Here is a 22,037-nt window from a genome sequence, read left to right on the forward strand (position 1 = left end):
TAATTTTTCCTTGATTATTTTTCTGGCAGTGTGTGTTAGTGGTAGTGGGACAGTGGGTCTAGTGGATGGTTTAAGTTCATATGTATAAACATTGTTAAAAAAAAAAACACCACATATTTGTTGTAGCTCCTTCTAACTAACTCCAGCCAGCCACAAATGCAGAAACAGAATCATATAAATTAAGCTTTTAATTTAAAACACACAACTGATATTAAGACATTCTAACCTAAACATTTGGGTTGGCACTTATGCATGAACATTTGGCAACAAAACAACAAGAAAAACGTCTGACATGGCATTTCCAACAATCACTGACAAGAGAAAAAGGAAGACCATAATCTAAGAAATAAAACACTTTTACAGCACAGTGTTTACCATGTATCGGTTAGAATAATTAACAGGTCACATCAATAGTGGACTCTCTTTAACAGGATAAAACATTCATTTTTTACTTATAAAAATAGCATGATTAACAAAACATTAGACTTAACAGGTTCATTTCAATTCACTGGTCAACAAACCATGAGGAACATATATTTAGTATAAAAGTCTGTCTATTTTAAACTGTGCGCTTTTTGTTAAGGTTATGGTTAAACAAGGCTTGAGTCCATGTTCAGGTCTAGGTTATTTCAGTGTGCTTCCATTAACACTACTCAGTGCTTATAATAAAAAATATGGGTCGTCTAATACACAAAGAGGTGCAAACAGCATAGAATTTATATCATCAGAATTTGTATTTTCCCTTTATCTCATACCTGACGTACCTGATGTAATCTAGTTTTGAGTTAACATATTTATCATTTTGTGGTGTGGTGGAAAATCATTTATTCTGCAGAATTATTCACTGTGTTTAATTCTGTGTCGCTTTTTTTCTGGATTGCCTTTGATCTGTTTTTTTTTTTGTAATGAGAGATTTTTGACTGTGACTTCCCTCATGTTTGTCTGGTCAGAGCTTCAGAGCAGAGATGAGTCTTCACAGGCTTAATCCACCCAAACACATGTATTTAACATCTAAGTACTCCTCAATCCCATACTTTGATCCTTCCCTACCTAGACCTGATTCTTTGACCCCTCCAAACGGTGCTTCGGGGGTGGATAAAAGACCCTCATTCACCCCCACCATGCCAACTTCCAGCTGCTCAGCCACTCTCCAAATCTGACTAATGTCCTGAGAGTAGAAATAGCCTGAGGAGAGGCAGACAAAAATTCACATAGTCAGGAAAAACCACAAGTATAGATTGCGTTTTTATATCAACGCAGTTATAAAACACCGAAATAGCTCTTTAATGGTGATGGCAATGTCCGAAAACATGTTATAAAATGAACAAACAGGAACAGTGTATCTTTACAGAGAAAAACCTACCTGCTAAGCCAACCCTGGATGCATTGGCAATGGCCAGTGCCTCCTTTTCTGTGTTAAACCTGTTATTCACAGAATAGATACCACACATGAGCGGTCAGCTGTGTGTAAAATCTCAACCAGAACATGGATCAATAATCCATCCCGTAGACAACGTTAATGAGATGAACAGATCAATCATTATACAGGTCCAACAACAATGCTCTAACACTGAGTATATACGAGATCCCAAACCCTTCAAGTTTTTAAATGTTATATGTGAGCAAAACAGACACATTCTTTCATTCTGATATGACTGATGTAACTATTTGCATTGTGCACATGTCTTAGCTGCAGTAGAACTGTCACATAATCCACTCACTTGATCACAGGGACCAGGGGCCCGAAGGTCTCCTCCCTGGTACAGAGCATATCGGTGGAGACATTGACCAGCAGGGTGGGCTGCATGAAGGAATTTCCCACACGCTTTCCACCTTTCACCAACACAGCTCCTTGACTCACAGCATCTTCAATCTGCCTCTGAACCTGTAAAAGCAGCATAGCGCCATTCTTAAATTTCTTTTCCCTCAGTTCAAGCAACAGTTCAAGCGTCTTCTGGGGCTTTTTATTTTCATTGCTTCATTTTTCTTAAGTTCATGCTTCAGAAACAACTAAAATTTTCATTTCATTTGATATGACCTTTATCTATCTCTGACAGTCCATTAAAGTGGGTCGTGTTTATGCTAATTCTGTGGCGGACCAGTGAAATTTGTATGGGCAAGGTACCTTCTCAGCAGCTTGGGCATTTATCAGTGGACCCTGTGTAGTGGTAGGTTCAGACCCATGGCCTAGACGCAGTTCCGCATCCATGGCCTTCCCCAGTTTCTCAACAAATGTGTCATGGATGCCGCTTTGTACCAAAAAGCGGTTGGAGCAGACACAAGTCTATGGCAGACAGGGACACGGAGAAGAAAACATGGGAAGTTTCGTCGGCACAGTGGTTCCGGGTATGACTGATCTTACCGTTTCAAGTGTCCACGCTTGTCAACTTTCACAACGGTTTTCTCACCTGACCCGAGTTCCTGAATTTAGAGCCCATGGCTCCGGCCACAGCCCTATCCACATCCGCGCTGTCGAAGACAATAAAGGGAGCGTGTCCTCCAAGCTCCATGGACACTCTCTTCACAGTCCCTGCAGCATGCTTCAGAAGAATCTAAACACAGGCCAGACACACAGGCTTGTTTAGCAGGTGCCTGCTAAAAGAGGATACGGTTGAGGATACGGTTGAGAGATCTGAGCTGTGCAGATGACTTGGGGTTTTATAATTTCTCGTTTCTGTTTAGCTTAGCGTCTTGTCAATAGGCTTCCGTACCTTGCCTGTGGCAGTGGAGCCAGTGAATGAGACCTTTTGAACTAGAGGGTCGGTGCAGAGCACCTCTCCCACGGCAGGGGTCTTCTCTCTGGAGCAGGGCACCACGTTAAACACACCTGGTGGGATCCCAGCCTGCGCGGCCAGCTGCAGAGGCACGGGTTAGGCCATTTAATCTTTCACCCATTACAGACATACTCCACTATATTCAGGCTGTTTGAGTTTCTGTCAGATTATTGTCTACAACACTTGAACCGTAAGATCTAAACAATACTCGGGAGTGTCACTAGTGTCTTTAACATCTTTTCAGCACGGGTGTACATAACAGGGCAGGGCAAGTCAAAAAAGTATCTGTTCTTGCATGCTGGTCATGGGATTTTTTTCATAGCGTGAGTGCAGAAATGTAAATAGAAATACAGGAGTATAGCCTTGGCAGACCACAAGAAAATGACGCTGTTGCAATTAACCTACATATGCCCTGTTTTAATGTATCCTTGCCATTATTCACTTTCAACAACACCTGCATAAATGTTGCCTTCTGTATTGGTTTAATTAATGTAATTAATACGTTCAATCACGTGAACAAACACTGTGACTAACCTCCGCAAGCGCCAAGGCGGACAGAGGCGTGTCCTCAGCTGGTTTCACCACGACAGTGCAGCCAGCAGCCAGGGCGGCACCCACTTTTCTTGTTATCATGGCACTGGGGAAGTTCCACTGTTTGGTGGGGAAAGAACCGAGAAAGTGAACATTATGGGTCTGCTATCAATACAAAAGGTTCAGACCGATTTCGTGTCCAGGCATCATGATGAGAAGGTTTACAAATGTTTCCCTGTCACACTCCCCAACACTCTTTAATATCAGAAACAGGACTGATTACTGATAATGGTCACACTGTAGCACTCTCCCATGATCAACACAGGACAACAGACACTGTACCTTACAGAAAAATGTTGTCTACATGATGTGACATTTACGAGCAAATATTGTTGAAAGAGTTTTACTGCACTTTCCAAACTGACCAAAACATGTACGCAGTTAATCAGCCTGCAGGCCGCATTACTCTGAGGTGACACTGACCCCTCCCCTTACAACTTCCACCTGACATGACCCTACCTGCAGTTTTTCGTTATAATCACAGCACAATACCTGTGATTGTGTTATGAATTTGGTTTATTACCATGTAAACATGGCAATGAAGTCTCCCTCTCTCAGGTCTTAGGAGTCTGTAATAAACTTGCCTGTGCAGTTCTACCACTGTGCATTCTTCTTTGGTACAGCGGTGTGATCTCTGCACATCGTGTGTTAGGTACTTACTGGAGTGATGATTGAAGCCACGCCTAGTGGCTGTTTAAGTAGAAGGACCTTCCGATCCTTATGTGGTGTAGCAACAATGTCTCCATAGACACGACGAGCTTCCTCAGAGAACCACTCCAGGAAAGAGGCAGAGTAAGCTATCTCACCCAGGGATTCTTTCATGGGTTTCCCCTTTGACAAAGAGAGAAAAATGTTTCTTTTGAAAACATTTCTTTACCCAGAGTGTACAGCTTTGTGGTCAACGTCTAACTACCTTTTTTTTGTTTGTTTGTTTGTTTTTTTGCACTTGCCCCTCTAAATGTAAACTACATGTCAATATTCAACACTCATGTCCATTTACAGTGGTTCAAATTAAATATTAGCTGTGAACCTTTCCTGAGGTACCAAACTAAACTCCAGACGTCTGGCCTTATGCCTTTAGTGACATCTAGTGGCCTGTTATAGCAGGCCAGCTTGCACAATTGGATATCAAAATGTTATCTAATGCAATGTTATCTAATGTCCTTAATAAACAAAACAGTTCGTAAACTAACAGTGTACGGTAACTGTTGGGTAACTGTTTCAACACAGATCTTAGAATTGATCAATAGTCCACTTTAATATAATTTCACTGCAAAACTCACTGTAGGTATTAAAATAATTTCAAAATAAAAATAAAATGTATAAATCAATTTACTCACACCCTCTGCTGTAATGAGCTTGGCAAGGTCCTCTTTGTGCTGTGTTAGCAAGTCATACCATTTCCGCAGAAGGTTACTCCGCTCCTAAATGTCACATGTAAACACTGTGTGTTGGTAGTGTGTTAGAGACATGAGATGGTTCTGTATCTTTTGCAAAGACATGTTTACTCGGAATCCATCGAAAAACAAAGGGCATATGATCAAAACATGAGATTATATATTGATGAGGACAGACCACTTGGAGGGCGTGTTGTGAGGTGGAAGTGGTTCGTTTGCATAAAGGACAACCCAAACAAAGCAAATCAAGAGTGAAGAGAAGGGAGGCAGAGACCAGTGAGGGGGGAGCATCTACAGTGATTCTAAAACACAGGCAACCAGATCAAACTGGTTACGTTCAACTAAACACACAGAGGAAGCTGGAAGTCATTCATTAAAAAAAAAAAAAAAACTATGCTGTTTGTTAATGTATTACAAAGAAGAAACAAATTAGCTCCACATCTGATTAATTTGGCCATTGCAAATACACATTAATAGAGTCTGCTGACAAATATTGATGCTAAGCATTTGTGCAACGCAAACGTTATCCAGCATTTCCAAAAAAAATAATCTTCAGGTGAGTAACGAGTTTATATAATGAAAGATGAAAGTGTCTGTCTAATTGTTTTGTAAAGTACACAACTTCGTAGACCTCTCACGTTTTTGCACGCAGTCTGATACTCTCTGGAAACTCGTCTCACCGCTGATCTACTAAAAGTGTGTCCAAATCCAGTGCATGAGACCAGTGTGACGTTTAAGCGCATCTGATACAACCAATCAAAGACTTAATGTTTGCTTACAAAGTTAAAACTGGTGGGAGGAAATGCGCCTGTCAGATAATGGGCCTTCACAAATAGTATATGACAGATGTAGCGTTTCCAGTTTCTCTCTACACTGCGCATTTTTCATAACCATCGAGTCACAAATTCAAACACTTTGTGTAAGACATTCATTTGGTTTACAATGACAGACAGTTGAGGTGGAATAAATGCAAACAGCATTACCTTTGCTGTTTGACACTTCCATGTTTGAAATGCCTTGTACGCGGCATTGACAGCTTCTTTAGCTTCGTGTGGACCGCAGTCAGACACCTTCGCTAGCTCATTACCAGTTGCAGGATCTAACACTTGGAACGTCGAAGGAGCAGATACCCAACGACCATCAATGAAGCTCTCCGTCCGGAGGAGCCCCGGAGAAATCTCGAGGCTGTACTGACGGTTCAGTGTGACAGACAGGCCGGAGGGGACCTGTCGAAGAAGATAACGACTTCTTATAAAGCAATAGCTACCCATTGCATAAGAGGCCAGCACCATCTAATGCCTGGTAAGGACACACCGTCTGACAGATGCAAAAGTCTGCTGTCACTGAATTTTTAAGAGGCTAATACTGTTTATCCTGCTAGCCAGTCACAAAGCGAGTTAGATCCAGTATGTAGGCGGGTCAATTAAACACGTGATCACGAGTACATTTACCAGAATACGTCTTCTTTCAGGTTCATCAGACTGTGGCTCAAAGGTACAAATTGTGCCAATTTACAATAAATTATTTATGTATATTGGCTAAACATTAACATGTCGTCTCACTATCAAGTTGCTTTCTCCGGAAACGACATTTTTAACAAACGTTACATTCTCTGTGAGAAGTTATGCTATGCAATGAGAGTCTACGTACATCCTCATCTGGTTGTTCCATAGTATCAGCCCCAGGTTGAATTGAGTTGCAGTGTAGTTCGTGGTTCGAGGCTTCGTTCGGCTTTCCTGGTGAAGGCTCCTACCCTGTGCAGGAAAGCGGTGGTAAAGTCCAACGTTGACAGTGCTCCCAGTGTTTTTGTGTCCTGTGATCATCTTTGGTCCTTTCTCGAGAACTGCTTTAAATACGGGTTGGACAGACGAAACCGAAATGGCAGCTAAGGTTTCACATTGTTAACAGCCATCCATATATTTTACGACCAATGCAACTGGCGGATACGAGGTGAGCACAGGAAGTACTTTGAGTTTCTTTCATGGTGCCAGGGATCAGAGTAGAGGCATAGTGTTGCCAAGCGAAAAAGAGAATGAACCAATCTTTTCATATTTTCGTTCAAGAGTAGACACGCAAACACACGCGCAAAACAACACATACTCTGACTTACAGAAGTAATATATGGAAGAATTCTGAATGCGCACTGTAAAATACAGTGAATCCTGACACCATTTCTCCAAGTGTTTCAGACTAATTATTGATTAAAATGAGGTATCTAAAATAATCAATAATACTATGGCGTGGCCAGGAACATGTCACTATAAGCGTGCATATGTATTCAAATTGTCCACTTGTTGAAATCACTCTCATGCTTAAAAACAATTGATGAACCTCAGTGGTAACATGTGGCTTTGACAAACGTTTCTTGTGGGAATCTGCATACAGATTATACCATTCTTGTGTTTTTTTCCCTCTCAAAACAAAAACAAACTGACGTTTTCCAAAGCCAAATGGACCAAATCTTTTGGAATAAATAAACAAAATGAACAACAATTCTCTACAAGTGTTGTTTCCTTTATTTGAACTGTCAAATTTTACACCAGATGAACAAATAATATACAGTGATCACTGATTAATTGTAATTGCAGTTATAACAGAGGGGTGTGATGCCAAGAAGCTTTATAGAATAAAAAGTAGGGTCTGGGTCTGGCTCTGGCTCTGGCTCTGTCAGACATACAGGCAAGCAGGGTCATACAATGGTGTTTGGACTTGCAGTGCTGAAGGTAGTTACCAGCCAAAGGTATGACCTTAAAGATGTCAGGTCTGGTCTATTATTATGGAATACTTATGTGTCTTGACATCATGGCAGCCACCCCATGGAAGGGGGTGAGGGAAGATGAAGCAAAATGTTATTAGTAAATTTGTGAGAGAAGGCGTGAGCAGGAAATAGAATAGGCTTTATGCCTAAGTGCGATATAGAGAGACTCTGGCTTGCCTTGCTGTGGTATCCTTACTAAAACAGAAGACAGGAGGTATGAGGCTCCTTTACTATGTGGATTAACTGGGAACGAGTTTCTCGCATATGCATATTTTCCCTTTAGAGATATTGAATATGTATGTTTTTTATCTAATGCTTGAAGACTGAGAATATCTACACTTTTGAAATGGGTGTAAGGGTACTTGCTGCGAAAGGATTGTACGTTACTAGATCTAAACATCGCATGCCTTTTCCATCAAAGACAATAAATGCTGCATCAATGTCCTAAATAAAGACAGGTGGAATATACAATTTTGTTGTGTTATATATTTGATCAGATCCTTTGTCTATTATTCGGACCCCGTGGGCCAGATTAACACAGAAACACACATAATTTTAAGAGTTTACAAACTTTCTTCCGCCATCATTCGCTCTTCTAATGATGTAAACGTAATTCTTTTGTGTACTTAATAATACGTTTTTAACATTAATATTTTGGCTTTTATTACGTTTAATGCTCCATGCAGGAGTGTAAGCTGCATTTCAGCACTTGAGAATTCCCCCAGCTCCACACCAGGCCTCTTGTGATGTATATCCTCCAGCAGCATGGGAGAACCTGCATTATTAATCATAATTTCATATTAAATGCTGACAGAAAAAAAAAATACAAACATTTTTCCTCTCAGTCTACATCTACATATGAGTGTTCACATTTACTAGTGAATTTCATTGTGCTCCACAAGTTTCACAGTTACAGTCCCACATACATCCTTGTGTATTTCATTAGCATGCAATATAATTAAAATAGCAAATCTGATCAGCTCTTTTAGAGCACTGCAATTAAGTGACCATTGAATAGAGGAGAAGAGGAAGAGGAGCTCAACCCAGACCTGTTAACCCCTCTGCTGAAGCCAAGGGTGGTGCTCCACCTGCTGCAATGTGGGACGATCTACTGGGTTGGCACTTAGGCACCAGCGGATCAGCTGACGACACTCTGAACAAGGGGGAACGAAAGCAAACATAAAACTTTGCTGTGATGGTGTAGTTTTTCTCAGAAAAGTAAAGATTCATGATACGTCATTTGTAAGGGTGGATTTCTATTTATGATCTAACTTCCAGAGGTGAACCCAGCCTATACTGTGTCCTAAGTTCTTTACCTGACGAAAGGCCTTTTATGAAGTAGAGATTGCCCTTGATTGTCTCCCGTTTGGTGTTGAATGGGAGGAAGCCACATACCAGATTGAACAGCGTCACTCCCACTGACCACACAGTAGCTGGACCTGCCAGATACTGTCTCTGCAAAAACCACTCAGGAGGGGTGTACTCATATGTTCCTACAAAAAGATGAGACACATCAACCATTCAGATGAAACCTCATAATGAATTTTTTCTCTTTTGTGACAGCTGTTGACAATGAAATATTATACAAAACTGGTGTAGCCAGTCAACACAGTCTTTTGTTTTATATGAAACCTAACAACACTTACCTGCAAAGTCTTTGTAAGGCGAACGCTGGAGCAAGTCTCCACATCCGAAATCAATAAGCTTCACCGCATGCGAATCAGTTTGAATGAGTAAATTTTCCGGTTTTACATCTCGATGCAGAACGCCTTGGCACTCACAATGATGTAGAGCATTCAAAAGTTGTTTCAGCACCTTCCGAGCGATGCCTTCACCTAAGCAACCACCATGGTCCTGGCTGAAGGCAATGAGGTCTTGACAAGGCTCTATCCTCTCCAGGATCATTATATAGCGGGTTGGCTGGTCAAACCACTCCAGCAGCTGGATGACGTTGGGGCAAGGTGGAGCTGTATTTACCATATTCATAAGAGCCACTTCCAGGGGCATCACACCCTGACCTGGCTATAGTGTCAAGGAAAGAAATTTGTTGTTAGAGAAAAAAATGTAATGAGTGTACTTGTGTCATACTGGTAGCAACATCAGTTTGATTACTGCTGTTTTTAGTAGAATGGAATTTATTGTAATACACTAAAAACTGCAACATTTGAGTGATAGATGAGCAGATCACTCACCATCTCAAGCTCGTCCTCTGCCTGCACCTTTGATACATACTTCATGGCTACCTGAGGACAGCAATGAATGAAATAAATTTGGACATATCTCTAAATAATTACAAGTTGCTTAGACAATTTCAGACAAAAAAACCCCAAAACTGACCACTAGTACCTCTGTAAAAGAGTTGCTTAGTCATCTTTGAGCAAGTACATTTTGACTTACAAAGACATGCAGTGAAGGGGTTTTGACTGTAATGCTCTCTGGACACTATTACAATGTTTGATAATATAAATATGAGGTTGCAAAGAGCAGTGAAAAATAATCTTTAATCTGATTTAAATCTGCAAAATTCTTGGTCAGAAAGGCAGAACTAAATGAAGATTTATACTAATACAAAACAACTTCAAAATACTGATTCACAGCTCATTGCCATGCACAGCACAGCTGTATCAGATAAATGAGTACATTGATTTCTTAATAGAGGATTACAGCAATAAATCTGGTTGTCAGATTATGTGAGCAGATATTAATGTTTTGAGGGAAATCACAGGAAACTAAAATGCTGACCAAAAGAGTGTGTGTGTAATGGATATGATCTTACTGGCATTCCATCCTTCATTCGTGTCCCGGCAAACACAGAACCATATCCCCCCTTACCAAGTAAAGGACCTTTTATGTACAGCTTCTCCAAACGTCCTGCAACATGCAACAGAGCCTGGTAACTAACCTTTTCAGACAAAGAACATGAGGCTGCCAGTTAAGATACGTTTTAATTTGTAATGTCCACCTTCCAGAATTTCCACATTTGAGAAATTTAGACTTAGTAGCAATATTTGTATCAGCTGTTTTTTTTTGTTTGTTTGTTTTTTTCATTTGTCTTATTTTCTTTTATCTTCTTTTAACCTTGCACCTGGTTCAGACATGTACAAGCCCTATTCTTTAAGACATTAAAGTTATTTGAACTGTCAAATTCTGCCTTTAGAAACATACATTTTATGAAAACAAAATAAGGATGCTGTGGTGTTCATAATCAGTAGGTGATTTGTTATTTTTTTAATGGGGGGATGGCCCAGTGGTCACTAACACTACCAGAGTGTGAATTATACAATGACAATCAGTCAGCTTTTTCTCCAGGGCTACATAGCATAGGATATATAAATGTTTTGACCCCCCCCGAACTGTTGTTTTTATCTCTTTGGGAGGTCCAAGTCTGAATTAGGGGAGGTCAACCCCCCCCCCCCCTGTAATTTGAACCCTGGACACTACTCTATAGGGGGAGATTAGAGTATATAGGGGGAGGTTAACAGGTTATCAAGGGGGATGCATTTTGGTGATTTTGCTAACAAGGGGGATGGCATCCCCCCTCATCCCCCTACAAATCGCCTACTGTTCATAATGTATTGCTTATTGCAATACAGTTCATTTTGGACAATAATAAAATGGCTTAGTGGTGTCTCACATACTGTTTAATTAAGTAAATAGAATAATAGTGGAAAGTACCATCTGAGCAGGACACACAGACACTACTCTATCTTGCCCATCCTAGAGGCTTATAAGGAACTCAGTACTTGCACTAACCTCTCCGAGGGCGTTTAGCAGGCCTGTCACATGTCGCAGAAGGACCTGCTTCATCCTGTGACAGCTGGAGACTTTTCTGCCCTTGTCTCCTCTGTGCAGGTTTCCTCTCTTCTTTCAGATTACAGGACACATTCTGGCCCCTGTGACATGACTGAGGTGTGTCATGGCACTTATGTCTCTTACGCTTTTGAGCACCAGGCACTTGTACATTTTCGAGGACCAGAACTCGGTCCAATGATCGTGGCAAACCCTCCAAGCAAGACTTTGGGCCAGACCTCTTCCTTTTTCTCCCCCTTACATTTCTGTGCTTACATTGGTGGGTGCTTTCTGAGGCTTTAGAGACCAAGGTAGGAAATAAATTACTTATACTTCAGTGCTTCAATGTAAATTACATTATAAATGACTTGGAAAATGACCATTGTAGGGTACATTATATCATTGCTTCATGCTTTTTTTCAGTCCTTAAATAGAATGAATATCAATTTCGCTCTTACAGAATACTAAATTTGTCTGTAGGTCTTCGCGCTATAAGATTAACGGATGCTTACACGTGCATGAAAATAAGACGTCACCTAATTAAGTTCACCCTATACATGCGACAACCCGAACACCAGCTGGCACTTACTCGATTTCTTGTGACAACGCATCTCTCTGTTCGACAGGTAATTGAGAACGTTGTCACAAGAGCCTCAGGGGGATAAAAGCAAAATGATTAATTTATTTTAACGAATCATATTTCGTGAATTCTATAACGATGACGTAAACAATAGAATAGCGTTGTCGTTTACTATGACAGTCTGCGGAAATCAAACATGCTTAATAAAAATGTATGTCCTCTAAGAGTTCCGTTCCAGAAATAACAATTTTTCTTTATGCCAACTTGGACTATTCATATCTCTGTGAGACGAAAAAAACCCCCAGATTCAAATAGTTTGAATGCCCTGTTATGGGTTTCATTCAAGGATTTGCAGCGGCGTCCGTTAGGATATAGCACAACTTTTGCCCCAGTCTGAAAAGTTAAATAAAAGACTTTTTTACTCTGAATGTACAAAATCGTCACTGCAGGAACTGCAGCGGATGGCGCTTTTGTCTTATTAATGAAAAGCATCCCTCAGTAGGTAGGCATTCAAGGCCTGAGCTGTTATTTTTTATAATATTGGACGTCATCAACTAAAAAACCTACATTAGACGTTTATTTAGTGATAACTGAAACTAAGATGGTAGAAATTTCTGTACAAAAATCCACAGACTTACTAAACTGGGAGTGCTGCTTATTCTCAGTTCAAACAGGTGCTAATATATTCGTCATCCAACGTGACATTTTAAAAAAGGGTCAGCAGCGGAGGCAGATTTTGCTCATAAATACCCATCAGAGAACTTTGTTTTCATGAGTTATAATCACACACCTTACTCCACAAATCAACACAAAACAAACAAACAAACAAAACAACGAGAGACTTATTTTAAAAATGCATCAGAAAGTGTTTTATGAGACAAGCGAATATACACACATGTAGAAACAATAAAAAATAAGGGTTACAAACAAGGCCTTTGCAAGCTTTGAATCTGAGAATAAATAATAATTTAATGCACTTACATTAGTGCACTAGGTTACTGATTAATAGTTAGCGTGCCAATCCTTCTGTCTGAGCGAAACCATCTGTTTAGCTCTGCTCAACAATACAGTGCAAACTGAGTTGATTAATGTAATTCAGGACTTTGCATATAACATGTACATCTAAAGTTACAAATCAATAGTAACAACTGACAATGGGTTGCAAAATGTTGACTAAAAGCAACAATAGGAGATTCACTCATAGCCAGTTAATGAAACACTCTAAATAAACATATATCTTACTGAGGAAGACACAAAGGCATGTTTTTGCATTAAAAATAAAGCTATATTAATAACAAAACATGATTTTAAAAAAAAGAACAAACAAAACAGAAAAAAGAAGTACATGTAGAAAAAAAAACACTGAAATGAATAGCTTTTGTCATTAAAAAAAAGGAATCTATAAAAACATTCAGTGCTCTCCCTGTCTAGCACAAAGTTTCTATACTGAACTATATACACTCACTCACACTTACATCCCTCATAAAGAACATGTGCTTTCCCAACCAGGCTGCTTGGTCAGTGGCCCTTCCTATGAGATCAGCTGCAAAAAAAAAAGGAAAAAAAGGAGGGATTATTCTGATGTCAGTGCAATTTCACCACCAAAAAAAACCACATTTTAATGAAACAGAAATCTATAATCACAAACGCTCACTACATCTTCACACCAGGTTTCAAAAGATTTATGGAGTTGAGGTCCCATGTATTTGAGCTAGAGCTGTGAGTACTAACATATATATGACTTCAAATCCCCACTGATTTTGTCAGGAGGAGAAGGTTAGCAATAGAAAGGCTGAGGTTGTATGTGAGCGCACTGGTGCTTTAGTATTCCACCAATTCAAGTTAATTACAAAGCTCTGAGACAAGAACACTGGTGCAAAACATTAATTAGCACTCAAAGTTCAGATAACAGTTGCACAATGTTTGAACTTTGAATCTACACTGACAGCCCTGATTTTGGCAACACAAATAAAATGCAGCAGGCAGAGTACAATTTTACCAAATTAAGTTTAAACCAACAAGACCATACAGTTTTGATCTTACCCTGTGCTGGACAGGAAAACACATAACTAGAAAGCTATGATGCACAGAGGAGTTGAAAAAAAAAAAAAGAAAAAAAGAAAAAAAAAAGATGGTTTGAACTTGTGTCATTACTATATCATTCATAACAGTACTTACACTCTTGACTGTCTGCTTGATAAAGTCCTTTTTGTCTGTTAGATCGAAGTCTGGGTAGGTGTCATAAACCTGAGAGAGAAAATTCATGAAACTTTTAAGCGGCGATACAAATCCTGAAAGATCTCTGGCTCGTGTGACTCTCTAACCCTGTCTTATATTGATTAAACTCGACTACACGTTCTTGTCTTAGTAAGCGAAGTCTCTTGGTCTGCGGGGCCAAATTTGTCAAATGTGGAGAACCTAGGGCAAGGGTGTCAAAACCCGGTCATGGAGGGCCATGGTCCTGCTGTTTTTCTTGTCGACCAACTAAATACAATATCTGATACAATCTCCTCTTTTCAAGGTAACGCACCGTCAAGATGGCTGTCATTCTGTAAGCTCCTCCTAAACTTTTACTATTTTGTTAATTTATTCGAACAAGTTTAATCAACAAACCTTGTTGTTGTTGTTGAAAATCAACAGGTAACTAAGAGTTGAAAACAAAAACCAGCATGGCCCTGGTCCTCAAGGACCGGATTTTGACACATGTGACTTAGGGGATACTTTGACTCATTTATTTTGGGATAATAGAAACAGGGCAATGAACCATCTGGAACTGAGTGTGGGACAGTCAGACCAATTCCCACACTTATTCACCGTTCACTTTACTTTTACAGCAAGGACCAACAAAATTGCACACATACACAGTTTCAACTGAATCACACAAGTGTATTCAATTTCAATAAGATAAAGACGTCTAATGACGTGTAACACAGCGACTTCAGAGAAAAACCTGCTAGCTTTTGTGACTGCACACAAAATAAACTAAAAGTGTATCCCTGACCACAGAAATACAAATCTGCTTTGAGGCTACTCATATTTTAAAAATCGAGCTGGCCTGTTGCCGCTATCTCATATATGTTCAATTTTAGTTTCTTTTCTACCAACTCAACACCACTGGGAAACAAACCTGCTGGCAGAACTGCTTCATGGTCACCTCCTCAAAGTTGGCATCTTTCAGGAGAACCTTGACTGTTTCCTTCAGCTGGTCATTTGTTGGTGGCTTTTTTATCATCTTGATCAAGGGTTCATCGTCATCTGAGCTGTCATCCAGGTCTAAATAAGGCCAAAACAAATAAACAAATAAATAAACAGAGTGAATGAAGTTCCAGGGCAAATACTTAACAGGAAAAGAGAAGCATAAAATACTGTACACACCTTTCCGCTTGCTGGGAGTCTTCTTACTCCTGTTGCTACTGCTGTCTGCTTTCTTTGTTTTCGGAAGAGGTTTTGTTGCGATTTTTTTCTTGGCTGGTTCTTTCTTCTTTGTCTAGGAGTATGAGTATTAGTAGGCCATCATTCACTGAACATTTTGCTAACCATCTCAGAGTGACTAACTTCTAAACCCCCTGACAAGCTGCTCCCTCAGGAAAGTAAGTTTAACTAACTGCTGGCCCCTTAACATTGCCAAACTGTAACAGGCTGAAAGACACGCAGTCATAAGATTTCATATGATTTCAGTTTGTTTGGCTTTCTGTTTAACTAAGGATATTTTCTCCAGAAAAAAATGGTTGCGCAGATTGCAACTAACAAAGCTAATTATTCCTCTGGTGTGATAGTAGTCAAATTATATCTTTAAATGACAGGTTCACCAAGTTTTATTCTTTTCACCGTGAATTCCATTTAGGGGTGTGCGATATTAACAAAAAATGATATCTTGATATTTTCTGGGATTTTGTCAAGTAGACAATATTTTGCATCCTTCAAAAATGTGTTTGTAAAAGTCTTTTATTGTTTCTTGTTTTAAAACCATTTCCTTTATAGAAGCTATCTGATGAATTTCCTTGTTCTCTCCACCTTTCTGACAATTATTTAGTTGGACCCATGGGAACTATCCATTAATAAGATTAGTCAAAGAGTGAACTGTTTTTGTACTCTAAATCCATTTTCATAACAAGAAAAAACACCCTTTTTATATTGCTGGGTCAACCAATGCATCCGAGACGTGTTAGATACTCTGTGATTCAGTTTTATCAGCAACTCAAAACAGAAAATAAAAAATACTGAAGGATACCTCAAGTAGTGGCCCATGGCTCTTCAATTCGCTTTAACAAACACAGACTAAAATACATTATTCATGTAACTATGAATGATCAATTTCAATCAATTTATGTGGTCTAGCATCACAACAAAAACAACACTCTTTTACTTAACACAGCAATCCAACTAAATTTGCATAAAGTAAAAAATGAGCAGCTTTCATCTGACCTTTTTAGAACTACTGTCCTCATCATCATCTCCCTCACTCTCATCATCTGACACTGTCTGGTCAGTGACATCTTCAGACTTTGTGGTCATTTTTTTGGCAGGGGGTCTCTTTTTACCAGAAGCCTTCTGTTTGGACTTGGAAGCCTGGTTTAAGCAATATTACAAACAGAAAAAATACCCATTTCAAATTAATTGCTTTAGTTGCTCAAGACAACATAGCTTAAACTGTTCTGAAGCCCTAACGCTTCAGGCAAATCCGTAATTTTAGCATGTCATTAACACAAATTCTGATTCCTCCTACTATCACAAGTATTGTGTATCAGTGCAAATGAATTCTGTATCAGAGTTTCATGAACTGCAAAACAAAATGTGCTCATCATATCTACTAACACAAGCGTCTGCTTCAGTTAAGAAAACAAGCAACATGACGTTGAAATTTTGCATAAACTCCAAGAACACAGTTAACATCTACTGGCTTTGTGATTCACCTGCCGAAACACACAGAACACTGACTTGATGAAACACACTCTGCACAGGCGTTTTATGAAACAGAGACGTATAAAGGCTCACTCACGTCCTCTTCCTCATCACTGTCAGAAAGATCGTCAGACTTCCCAGATGAAGATGAGTCACTATCCCCGTCGCTCTTTTTCTGATTATCTGTCTCTGATGGCACCCTTGTCGTTTCCTTCTTTACATGTTTGTTTTCCTCTTCCTCATCCTCGTCGTCGTCACTACTTGAGTCGGTAACGATCGCTTTTGACTTCGTCTCCGCCGAAGGCTTCTTGCTCTTGGGTGTTGTCTTTTTCTCTTTTTTGGTGTCTTTAGTGGTCGTCCTCTTCTTCTTCTTCCGTTTTGTAATTACAGGCTGCACAAGAATTTTGTTACAGAGGTAAACCGATTAAATGCTTAAATACAGAAATTCCGCCTCAAAAAAATATTAGCAAGATGAGAATTTGTGTATTATGACATGGCACATGTCCTCACTGCCTTTGTTATTAAAGTGAGCAGGAAAAGAAAGTGACTGGACATTGTACACTTACCTTGCCCGTGTTAGTGGGGCACATGAGAAAATGTATTATTCTGTCGACTAAAATGTCTCGCTTTCCACCCCTCTCCAGATCTAAAATTTGGCAAATGGTCCTAAGTTGTAAGTTTGTGAACCTGCAGACAGACAGAAAAAAAAGATAACCACTTAGAATGTTTCAGAGACGCTGATTAACTAGAGCAGATAGATTTGAGTTGACAGTTAACACATTCAATGGAAAATAATTTAAACAGAGGTGAAGTAATTGGCACAGCATTGTTTTGATAAGGGTTTTATCAGCAGAGGACTGATGTAGTCTGTAAATTTAAGTGCTCTTCAGTTTACCTGTAATAAGGAATGATACTTTAGTAAATAATATATTGAGCTGATAAGAGTTTTGCAGCATGACTCTAAAATACATCCATTAGTTTTCATACTTGTGAGTTTATAACTGAAGTCACTGATAAAAGTGAACAAGGACCAAAACGTTAAGATAGTTCAGGTGTGGGAGGGTCATAGCAGTGAATTACACTTCACACCATCATTACGGTTGAATCTGAATCTCAATGATTAAACTGGCTGAATCAACCGTTGCAAAGAACACAAAGAACACGCATGACCATGACCCATGTTAGTACCTAGTTCTTCATCTGGAGACAATTTAAAAAAAAAACTATTTATTGATCGAAATCTTTCCAAATCCCCAAACTGACAGAATGGAAGCCATTTTGCATACGTTTTTTTCCTCCTTCCTGATTAAAACCCGATTAATGTATTAACTGTGCTGATTAATGGATTAATTACACTACTTCCGACAGCATCACATCACAACATGATCCAAGGAATTTAAAAATAACACTTTTTATAAACAACAACCATACATTTGTATTGATAATGAAACATTTACGACAAATCTGCAATCTGTTTTTTTAGAAACTGAAGGCAACTGAGATTTACTGAAACTACCTCATAAGCTTCTCCTTCTTTTTGAGGTAAAGTTCACTGTCTGCCTCAAACGTGAAACCACTGAACAATCGAAGGTTCTTCCTCATTGAAGACATCTGAAATTAAAAATATAATTTATTTACATTTTATACAGTGATTAATTACTGATACACTATTCATGATTTGGACATGGCTAAGATGTTAACATGCACAGTGTACCTGGTCCTGCTAGTTGGGCATGTTTATTTGCTAAAAATGTATGTGAAGTCTGTAAACCAGAGACATGGACAAAAGCTCATATTGTCCACTGCTTACTGACACTATTTGACACTAACATCTATTTCATGTTAAGCACAGTTTAGTGGCAAGTGTATAACCAAGACAAATGTCAACATACTGACCTAACTGCACTGTGGTAGTGTCTTTAATAAATGTGGAATACATGGCTCTCTCAATAAATAAGCTGACTATCAAGCAGAGTATCACTCTATTCTAGCTGCGGTGTACTGTAGGATTAACTGTCACTGAATCATGTCATTTTAAACTAATAAAAAGAACTCAGTTAGTCATAATAGCAATTTAGGTATACTTGTATTTGGAGGCAATATTAAATACCTACATTTCCAGTCAGGTATATTCAAAAGGTTACTAAATTTCCAATCACGTATGCTGTAGAAGTTGGAGACAGTGGCTCAAAATAATCGGCATGGACTGACAAAGACAGGAGACAGGTCCTACTGGTTCCACACACACTTACTATTGACGAAACAAATCAAGTTTTACATGCTTACAGCGCCTGGACGATCATAGAGGATCTTATGCAGTGGTTTCAGCTGAGGAGCTTTAAGTTTTCCGATGTGGTGGTTGACACGAGCAATGTCTCCCAATTTATCACCTCTACCTATCATTTTCAAGACAAGACAATAATTACTGATCATAACAGAGTGTGATCATCTAAGGAAAAGACATTTACATCAAAACAATAGACATCAAAGATGACTTGAGCACCTCAATAGTCGTTTTTCACTATCAAAACCTAAACCACTGAACTATCACCTTAAAGACCGTGTCATCATAACACTCAATCTTTACATTCTTATCTACACATGAATGTATTTAGTCTACTGTGGCCATCAGATTTCTGTATATTTGCATACAATAAAAGTGTGTTTCAGGCCTACAGAACCAATTATGATCCCTCTTTTCACTTTGTAAACTATGCTTGGTGTCTAAAAATGGATTGAGTACCTGAGCAGGAAGACGTGCCAACAATGAAATACAAATATATTACACACTGTGTAAATTTAGCTTCTTAGGTCATGTCAACATTTTAAGCAATCAGTCTGTGTAAGAAGGTTTTAGTGTAGCAAAAGAACAGGACTTCAGTTTAAAGAGAAAACAAGCTAACTCACTCACCACTCTCAATCTTCAGCCTTTCTTTTGGTTTACCCATCTGGACATCAAGTCTTTGGACCAACTTTTTCTCTCTTTTCCCTTCAATTATTTCACCTTGGTCTGCCAGCAACACAGTCAAATACAATGCAATTAAAAGGCTTTTCAATGAAACCTCAAGGGAAAAAAATCAACGGGCGTGCAGAGAGACATATAAATTGTTCATAATATATTTAAAGAAATGTAAAACAAACAGATACATGAAATGTATTCGTAACGTACGTATTCTGTTCCTGGGTTTCTGTTTCATGGATTCCTCTTTCATACTGTCCTCCTCTCCCTCGGGTATATTCACTTCCATAGCGTCAGTCATACTGGCGATTTTGGCAGCATCTGCCGACATACCTTAAGGATGGATAACGGCACACAGTTATGAAGTAATATTAATTTATGTCGTAGGCTGCAGCAGAACAACTATAGGTAACCGATTGCTCGAGAAAACAGTTGTCACTTCCAAACTATTCGACAGAATCAGTTAGCTAATTTCTTCTGGATTAAGCAATGTAAGTCACCGTACGCCTTCCCTTTAATGTTTACAAACAGCGACCTAAGTAACCTCCAACTTGGTCCTAAGGCTAACGTGCAACGCAAAAACAAACGAGAGGGGTGAAAAAAACAACAACAAACAATATTACCTACAAGTTAGTTGGTAGGTTAGCAGTTTAACTTTGGCAAACCGATTTAGCTCAAGCGGTACTTTGGCTAACTGAAATATAAATTAAGAATGTCTGATTCAACGATATAAACCGAGCTTCCAAAAACATAAACTGCCTGCAGCAATCGCTATAAGCGTCAATCTCGATAAAAGTCTTGACAACCGTGTGGAGGCAGACTAGCTCCCCAAATTCAGCACCCGCTAACTGCACTGCCAAAGATAGAGCCACTGAGCTATGTTCAAAACGGATTTGGCGCGCGTTTAGTTGTTTTCAAGGCATTAGATTAGCTATGGGACTGATGGTACAAGGCAGCTCTAATACTTGTACATTCGACAATTACAGGAGGCAGCTGGCATTTTTTAACGAGAAAACTGATGAAAACTGAAGAAAAACGTATCAAAATTAGAGGTGACAAACTAAATCTTTGCTAATGTAGCTAACTTGGAACTACTCTGCAAACTACACTTTAGCAATTGCTTACAAGGCTTAGAAGCACAACAAGCTATTAACATACACCAAAAAACATAGTTAGTTATCTGGCCTTACGAAACAAACAACGATAGCTTTGCAATTCACTGTCTGCGCTGTTTTAGAAATGAAAAAATACAGGCAAATAAACTGTTTCATACAGACCACTGTGTCGCAAACGTAATTTCCAGTGTGTACTGTCAAAACAATTTCAACATGGCGGTTTTCAGGGTGGGCGGGCCGTGATCACTGATCTAAAATGACTGGATGGCCTTTAACTTAGAACGCCTTGAATCTATCTCTCGCCATGTTGGTACCATAGAGATTCACGTTTAATTCTATGGTTGGTACAGCGGCTGTGCCAAGACCACGGTTTTTTTTTATGACGCACTTTATTATTATTATTATTATTATTATTATTATTGTTATTATTATAACACCAATAATAATAAACAACAATAATAATAATAATAATAATAATAATGTGTGACATGCATGCTTGGTCTGACACCTAGGGAACCTGTCACAGTTAATCAGTCAGGTAACTTGCATTGATGAGGGGATGGGTGATGTAGCAAATTAAGTTTGAGTGTCTGAGTGTTATTTAAGGGATTCTGAGTGGTATGTAAAACAACCTGTCTTATTTATTGCTTTGTGTGGACTTTGTGATATTGAGACATTGCATTTTTCTGAGATTGTTCTCTCTACATAGGTCTTAAATAAATTCTGCTCAGTGGGGTCTTTGATCTAACAGGCTCCCACAACATTCATCAAAGGGGTCCGAGTCATACCAAAAAAGGGTTTATCCCTTCATAATGTAACAGGTTTTGTAATTAACTATTACGTCATCTTTGAAAGTTACGTACATCTTAAAAGTTAGCTGTTCTAGTGAACAAAGGATTGCTGTGGGTTTACCACCATCATCAGCAATGGAAATCCATCAATGCACTCTCAGCTATATGTTCAAACTAGACCGATGGTATTTTCAAGAGACTGTTGCAGCCAAAGAAATGATAAAACGCCAGATGGAATTGATTTATTTATCAATGAAAAGTCACAGCGTATTAGTGGCTTTTCAAACCTTAATCCTGCATTCTTGGCCTGATCTAGACATCTGCCAAAATTTGGATTGGATTTGACAACCTCTTCACTGTTGTAATCTGTCACATTTTTAC

General features: G+C 39.1%; 3 protein-coding genes across 3 annotated transcripts; all 3 read right to left on the reverse strand.

The window, feature by feature from the left end:
• Positions 1-170: 170 nt before the first annotated feature.
• aldh5a1 (aldehyde dehydrogenase 5 family, member A1 (succinate-semialdehyde dehydrogenase)) lies at positions 171-6,152 on the reverse strand. The gene is made up of 10 exons (XM_030781174.1): positions 5,746-6,152; positions 4,706-4,789; positions 4,026-4,196; positions 3,309-3,425; positions 2,712-2,855; positions 2,409-2,552; positions 2,126-2,284; positions 1,722-1,885; positions 1,364-1,422; positions 171-1,185 (listed from the first exon to the last, which is right to left on the reverse strand). Exons 1-10 carry the CDS (start codon positions 6,052-6,054, stop codon positions 974-976), a joined length of 1,563 nt encoding a protein of 520 aa, XP_030637034.1. The 5' UTR covers positions 6,055-6,152; the 3' UTR covers positions 171-973.
• Positions 6,153-8,572: 2,420 nt separating this feature from the next.
• On the reverse strand, positions 8,573-11,327 carry LOC115819641 (serine/threonine-protein kinase pim-1-like). Its single transcript, XM_030783142.1, has 6 exons — positions 11,274-11,327; positions 10,297-10,422; positions 9,713-9,763; positions 9,167-9,542; positions 8,837-9,013; positions 8,573-8,673 (listed from the first exon to the last, which is right to left on the reverse strand). The coding sequence occupies exons 1-6, from the start codon at positions 11,325-11,327 to the stop codon at positions 8,573-8,575; spliced, it is 885 nt and encodes a 294-aa protein (XP_030639002.1).
• Positions 11,328-13,295: 1,968 nt separating this feature from the next.
• Positions 13,296-21,049, reverse strand: dek (DEK proto-oncogene). The gene is made up of 12 exons (XM_030781175.1): positions 21,028-21,049; positions 19,961-20,083; positions 19,703-19,801; positions 19,078-19,187; positions 18,308-18,402; positions 17,358-17,478; positions 16,889-17,182; positions 16,315-16,458; positions 15,265-15,376; positions 15,017-15,162; positions 14,068-14,136; positions 13,296-13,432 (listed from the first exon to the last, which is right to left on the reverse strand). The coding sequence occupies exons 2-12, from the start codon at positions 20,079-20,081 to the stop codon at positions 13,421-13,423; spliced, it is 1,323 nt and encodes a 440-aa protein (XP_030637035.1). The 5' UTR covers positions 20,082-20,083; positions 21,028-21,049; the 3' UTR covers positions 13,296-13,420.
• Between the last annotated feature and the right edge of the window lie 988 nt (positions 21,050-22,037).

Source organism: Chanos chanos, chromosome 8 (genome assembly GCF_902362185.1).
Source record: "Chanos chanos chromosome 8, fChaCha1.1, whole genome shotgun sequence".
Classification (NCBI taxonomy): Eukaryota; Metazoa; Chordata; class Actinopteri; order Gonorynchiformes; family Chanidae; genus Chanos; species Chanos chanos.

What these genes read in the sequence shown, in the direction of transcription:
- aldh5a1 (XM_030781174.1), bottom strand. Translation starts at nt 6,054, where the DNA reads ATGGTGCTGGCCTCTTATGCAATGGGTAGCTATTGCTTTATAAGAAGT. An exon ending in ATGCCCAAGCTGCTGAGAAG is followed by an intron (nt 1,886 to 2,125) that starts GTACCTTGCCCA and finishes CTGCTTTTACAG; the next exon opens with GTTCAGAGGCAGATTGAAGA. An exon ending in CCCCTGGTCCCTGTGATCAA is followed by an intron (nt 1,423 to 1,721) that starts GTGAGTGGATTA and finishes TGTGAATAACAG; the next exon opens with GTTTAACACAGAAAAGGAGG.
- LOC115819641 (XM_030783142.1), bottom strand. Translation starts at nt 11,327, where the DNA reads ATGAAGCAGGTCCTTCTGCGACATGTGACAGGCCTGCTAAACGCCCTC. An exon ending in CAGAGGACGAGCTTGAGATG is followed by an intron (nt 9,543 to 9,712) that starts GTGAGTGATCTG and finishes TTGACACTATAG; the next exon opens with CCAGGTCAGGGTGTGATGCC. An exon ending in GCCTTACAAAGACTTTGCAG is followed by an intron (nt 9,014 to 9,166) that starts GTAAGTGTTGTT and finishes ATCTTTTTGTAG; the next exon opens with GAACATATGAGTACACCCCT.
- dek (XM_030781175.1), bottom strand. Translation starts at nt 20,081, where the DNA reads ATGTCGGCAGATGCTGCCAAAATCGCCAGTATGACTGACGCTATGGAA. An exon ending in AAGAAGGAGAAGCTTATGAG is followed by an intron (nt 17,479 to 18,307) that starts GTAGTTTCAGTA and finishes GTCTGTCTGCAG; the next exon opens with GTTCACAAACTTACAACTTA. An exon ending in TGAAGCAGTTCTGCCAGCAG is followed by an intron (nt 14,137 to 15,016) that starts GTTTGTTTCCCA and finishes TTTCTCTCTCAG; the next exon opens with GTTTATGACACCTACCCAGA.